The sequence below is a fragment of the Rosa rugosa genome, chromosome 4 (assembly GCF_958449725.1).
Source record: "Rosa rugosa chromosome 4, drRosRugo1.1, whole genome shotgun sequence".
Classification (NCBI taxonomy): domain Eukaryota; kingdom Viridiplantae; phylum Streptophyta; class Magnoliopsida; order Rosales; family Rosaceae; genus Rosa; species Rosa rugosa.
This window is the reverse complement of record NC_084823.1, coordinates 52,390,969-52,396,627: the sequence shown is the minus strand read 5'-3', so window position 1 is coordinate 52,396,627 and position 5,659 is coordinate 52,390,969. Positions and strand designations below refer to the sequence as shown.

Sequence of the window (5,659 nt, the reverse complement as noted above, 5' to 3'; positions counted from 1 at the left end):
GGGAAAAAAATAAGTAGGTGGTGTAAGAGGGGAAAAAGTCCCTAGAGTTAGGGTAAATGCAAGGTTTTAAGTTTCCCCGAAACTGCCGAAATTTCCGTAAATTTGAAGTACTGAAACAAAATTCATATGCTATATCATTTCCGTCAAAAGTTTCCCGAAATTTTCCGTAAATTTTCACGAAATTTTTAATTTCAGAAATATCCACACACAAAAAATATATTAAAAAATTCACACCGAAATTTTGTCCGAAATTTCTCTAAAATTTCTGTGAAATTCGTTTGTCACCAACAAAATATGAAATTTTGATTTTTTTTAATTTTTTTTTCCAATCAAGTTGAAATTGGATACAACAAAACCCTCTTTGCTTTATCTGCTACCAAAGTACTCATGCTCCAAGTCTCCAACCACATCATGATTCTATTTGCAATCATAAGGCAAATTATGAAAATGATAGGGGGAGTGGCAAATCATGGCACTACAACCAATAGAGTAGTGATGATCATACTACTTATCCTGGTGCAAATCGTGAATACAATTCTAGAGCTAGGGATGCACAAGGAAGACGCGATAGCCATTTATCTCTAAATAAGTTTGAATCACTTTCTTCAAGTCTCGACTCAATGGACATAGGAACTCAATATAGTGATAACCCTAAACCCATTCAATTCTCATTATCCTCATCATGAAATGAGTTCTACCTCAGAAAGTACTTACGGAATTGGATCAAGCTCACAAGGTGGAAGCACATCTGGCCTTTTTGATCATTCTTCGTCCCAAATGCCGTATGCTTCATACAATGAAACACTATATTGGGTAATTCCACAATATCCGATATATGGATTGCATGTGGGAAGAGATCAACACACATACATTACTCATGTGATGAAGTACCAAAATCATTTCAAAAATTCATGTACTTGGGAGCAGTATGCCAGTATTGTATGATACTAAATGGGAGCAGTTCAACCACATTGATCGAACCACATCGTAATAGCTCTTATTACTAATACTTTATATTGCTTTTGTTGTACTTGTTCATTTTCATTCATAGGGTTTTGGTATTACGTTCCCCCCGTTGTATTTTTCTAATTATTAGTGAAAAAGGCCTAATGGCCAAGCCTCCTACTGAGTTCCAGCCATTAAAAAAAAAAAAAAAAAGTAAATCACATTCACATTGTCAATATGCATAACATTTATAATTACATATAGATAAAAACACTAATTTAGCAACTTACTACAGTTTTAGTTAATTACTCGTCTATATTAAATATCACAATTCTATTATTTATGTATAATTTTAGAGAGGTTATATTGTAAATAGGTTTATTATAGGTTAGTTTAGTCTATATAAAAGTTTCATTCCAAAATATCATTTTATAAATGCAATTAATGTGATTCTTTATTTTTAACCGAAATTTCCACCGAAATAGAAACTTTCTCCGAAATTTCCTTAAATTTGAAGTACCGAAATCGAAACCGAAACCGAAATTTGAAACCTTGGGTAAATGGTAAAAAAGCCAAAAAACAAAAAAAATCAAACGGATTCCATTGTAAAGGAAAATATCGTAATTATCTTTTCTTAGTTTTTATTTTTAGAAAAACGTATCCACTATTTGTACCAAAAGCGAAAACAAGAAAATGACCAGATTCACTGTACCTTTCACTGATAGAAAATAATTAAAATCACATATCGAAAAGAAAATGGTAAGAAGTTACTGTTACAATCCAATCTCGATTGTCACCTGCCCCAATTACCACCACCACCTCCTATATATACACAACATAACACCTTGCAAGCCTCTCATCCTAATTATCTCCACCTTCTAGCTCCTTCCCTCTCTTTAATCCATTAAACCTTGCGAGCCTAATCTTCACCTTCATCCCAAAGTTGTTGACAATGGCGGAGACCAGACCCCAAGCCTTTGTTCTTCCCACCAACAACAACAGCAAGAAGAGAACCGAGCACGACGACATGGACGGCCAAGACTACGCCGCTTCCGCCGCCAAGAAGTCGATGTTCTTGCCCACAGCGGCGTCCGCAGGGTGGGAGGACCCCGCCATGGCATTAGCCAATGCTCGCCATGAGTTTGGCGAGCACGGCGGGGTCAACATGTCCATCGAGGCCTCGGCCACGTTCACCGTCATGGAGCCGGAGACCCTCCGCAAGATGTTTTCCGGCGAGCTCGGCGCCGACCGCGACTTCTTCATCTACAGCCGTCACTTTAACCCCACGGTCCTTAACCTCAGCCGTCAGATGGCGGCCCTTGAGGGCACCGAGGCCGCCTACTGCACCTCCAGCGGCATGTCCGCCATCTCCTCCGTCCTGCTGCAACTCGTCAGCAGCGGCGACCACATCGTCGCTTCTAGAACCCTGTACGGCGGGACCCACGCCCTCCTCACTCATTTCTTCCCCAGAGCCTGCAACATAACCACAACGTTCGTCGACATAAACGACCTCGACATGGTCAGGAATGCCATCGAGGTGGGAAAGACTAAGGTTCTCTATTTCGAGGGAATGTCTAACCCTACTCTCACCGTGGCTAACATACCGGAGCTCAGCCGAATTGGGCACGAGAAAGGCGTCACCGTCGTCGTGGACAACACCTTCTCACCCATGGTTGTCTCCCCGGTTAAGCTCGGCGCTGACGTGGTTGTCCACAGCATATCCAAGTTCATCAGCGGCGGTGCTGACATCATTGCAGGTAATTCCCAATACCTAAAAAAATTGCTTTTCCGTACTTTAATCGGTAATGGAATTTCGACATCGCCATAAAACAGATTTTTGCTCATTTTTATTTTGCTGATTTGTGCTTATCCCCTCAAAAACAGAACTTTATTGATCATATTACTGGAGAATCCGAATTCGTACAACATTGTATACTAATTAAAATCGAATCTATTACTATAAGTATATTCCTAAATGTAAATTAAGTAATTTTAGTGACCCACTAAAACATAAAAAGCTTTATTTGTGAATTGTGACGGAATCTAGGGACATAGGTGGATGAAATTGAAAATATTTTTTTCCGGGATGGCTAAGAATAAGACATATATATTAAATGATTAATCATGTGATAGTGTTGAGCGCTACATACTTTTTCCCTCGTGAATCTTGTTTTGATCTGGGACAGGTGCTCTGTTTGTGTTTGTTTGTTTGTGATATTTTAGGGAATGGTTTTGTTTGTATGCTTTGTTTGCTTTCGCTGCCCATCTCCACCGTACACGGTGTTAACATGGGTGACTCGAGTTGGAGTTGTATTCTTCTACCGCAAGAATCTCCTACGTGAACCGTGATTAGATGTTTTACCTGTTCTTTTCCAAGTACCACCTGCACGGTTTCATGCGAAGCATGTGCTCTGTTTTTGAACAATGGAGAACATAGAAAGAAGGACAAAATTTGCTACAAAAAGAATGTAAAAAATTTAACCTCTAAGAGCAAGATTGTGAGTGGGAGAAGCTAAAATTGAAATGTAGAAATCGTTATCGGAATCTGCCAAGAAATTGGAGGGATTCTGCTTGAATATTATCTTATTTGGCAAGCATATTCCTCTGGCAGAGTTGGAACCCATCCCACTACTAATTCTCAGTGCTATGTTTAGCATAATTTTCTTGACCTCTTTCCCACTAGAAAGTAGCTTTTGTGATTTGACAACAAAATCTTAAAAGTTTTGATGGCAATGTCTACTAATCAAACTGATGCAGGTGTTGTGTGTGGACCTGCAAGCTTGGTGAACTCAATGATGGACCTTCACCAAGGTTCCCTAATGCTTCTTGGCCCCACCATGAATGCGAAGGTAGCATTTGAGCTCTCTGAGAGGATACCTCACTTGGGTTTGAGAATGAAGGAGCACTGCAACAGGGCATTGGTGTATGCCACAAGGATGAAGAAGATGGGACTAAAAGTCATATACCCAGGCCTCGAAGACCATCCCCAGCACGAGCTTCTCAAGTCCATGATCAACAAGGATTATGGCTATGGTGGACTTCTTTGCGTCGACATGGGGACTGAGGAGAGAGCCAATAGGTTGATGAATCTGTTGCAGAACTACACACAGTTTGGGTTCATGGCTGTGAGCTTGGGGTACTATGAAACCCTAATGTCCTGCTCTGGAAGCAGCACAAGCAGTGAAATGAGCAATGAGGAGAAGGAGTTGGCTGGGATTTCACCTGGGCTGGTTAGAATGTCAATTGGTTATATTGGAACTTTGGAGCAGAGGTGGAGCCAGTTTGAGAAGGCACTCAATAGAATGCAGGATTCTGGTTTGTTTGGCAAGAAGTAAAAAACTAGAGTCCTTGTTTTTATGTGTTTTTGGGTCCAGGAATAAGGGCTAAGTTGGTTTGCTCTTGTAAAAATAGGTGGACCCTTTTTAATATTTCAATGAATATCCCCAGTTATCCTTTTGGTTAGTTCTAATGTTTCTATAGTTTATCATAGTGTTTTATTAATTTCTGCATGATCTATTAGAAATGTGGGCATGCTCTTCTTTGACAATGATAGAACCACACAATATAAACCCAAGTAGGAGGAGGAGGAGGTGTAATTCTGAGCCATAAGAAAAAATTGGGTTTCTTTGGCAAGTCCTTCTGTTAGTGTCAACCTGGAATTTGACGTATTCCAGTTCAATTTCTATCAGGACTCATTCTCATTTCGATTCCAAGTACGTATGGCAATATGCTATTTATTGTAATTAGGTCCTCGATAGAGTGATAGGTACTCAAACTAGGAAATGGGGTAAGAATGGGAAGGAAAGCAAACCCGCCACAACCTACCCGTTGCTAACCCAGAGCCCAATGAGCTAACATAAGCAGAAAAAAAAAAAACAACCTACCCGTTGCTATCACAGAGCCCAATGAGCAAAAAAAAAAAGGACCAGCCCAAGTGAATGGCTAATTAGCTCTTTGGACATTTATTCAGCCCAGCCCAAAATCCAACTCAACCCATTTCAAGAAAAAAATTTGATTTTTTTTAGCCCAACCCGAAATTTTTAACTCTTTCAGCCTGAAAAATATTTAAGGAATTGAAGTGGAATTATTTGAGATAGAGTTTATGGTCTCGATAATTATTACGATGTTTCGGAATATTTTTCAACATTTTTCATAAAGTAATGTAGAACGGATAACAACAAGGATTGAAAAGTAGTTTGATCATGAAAAAGGAAAAATCGGTTTGCTACAAATTTGGCATTCGGTGTCAGAATGCTAATTGTTATACCTTTCTGAGAAGGGAACGATGCTAGGAACAAAACAAGTTGCTTTGCCACAACGTATGGGTTTTTTCAGGCTTTCGACGTCGTTTCGGGCTTCAAAACTGCAATTTACTATTTTTCCAGCAATTAGGGTGTTCTAGTTTGATTTGGATTTGTTTTATTTTAATCCGTGGGCTTTTATGATTCATTGTTAGTCACCCTAGGGTTTCTTTTCTCCTATTTACGCAACCTTAAACTACTGCTAAACATACCTTTCATCTTTTATCAATCAAAATTAAGAGATTTCTCTTATTTCTCTGGTGGATTCTAGTATTCTTGTTTAGGGTTTATAGCTTGTAAACCCAGGTCACTTTTCGATTGCGTCATAAGGTCAAATCCTCGACTCAAGGGTCCGATAGTAAACCACATGACTCGACGAGTCTATGGGTGTTTTTAGGATCACCCGAGCTAAT

General features: G+C 39.5%; 1 protein-coding gene across 1 annotated transcript; it reads left to right on the top strand.

Annotated features, from left to right (window-relative positions):
• Positions 1 to 1,795: 1,795 nt before the first annotated feature.
• LOC133743743 (methionine gamma-lyase) lies at positions 1,796 to 4,407 on the top strand. The gene is made up of 2 exons (XM_062171771.1): positions 1,796 to 2,702; positions 3,703 to 4,407. The coding sequence occupies exons 1-2, from the start codon at positions 1,898 to 1,900 to the stop codon at positions 4,278 to 4,280; spliced, it is 1,383 nt and encodes a 460-aa protein (XP_062027755.1). The 5' UTR covers positions 1,796 to 1,897; the 3' UTR covers positions 4,281 to 4,407.
• Positions 4,408 to 5,659: the final 1,252 nt, after the last annotated feature.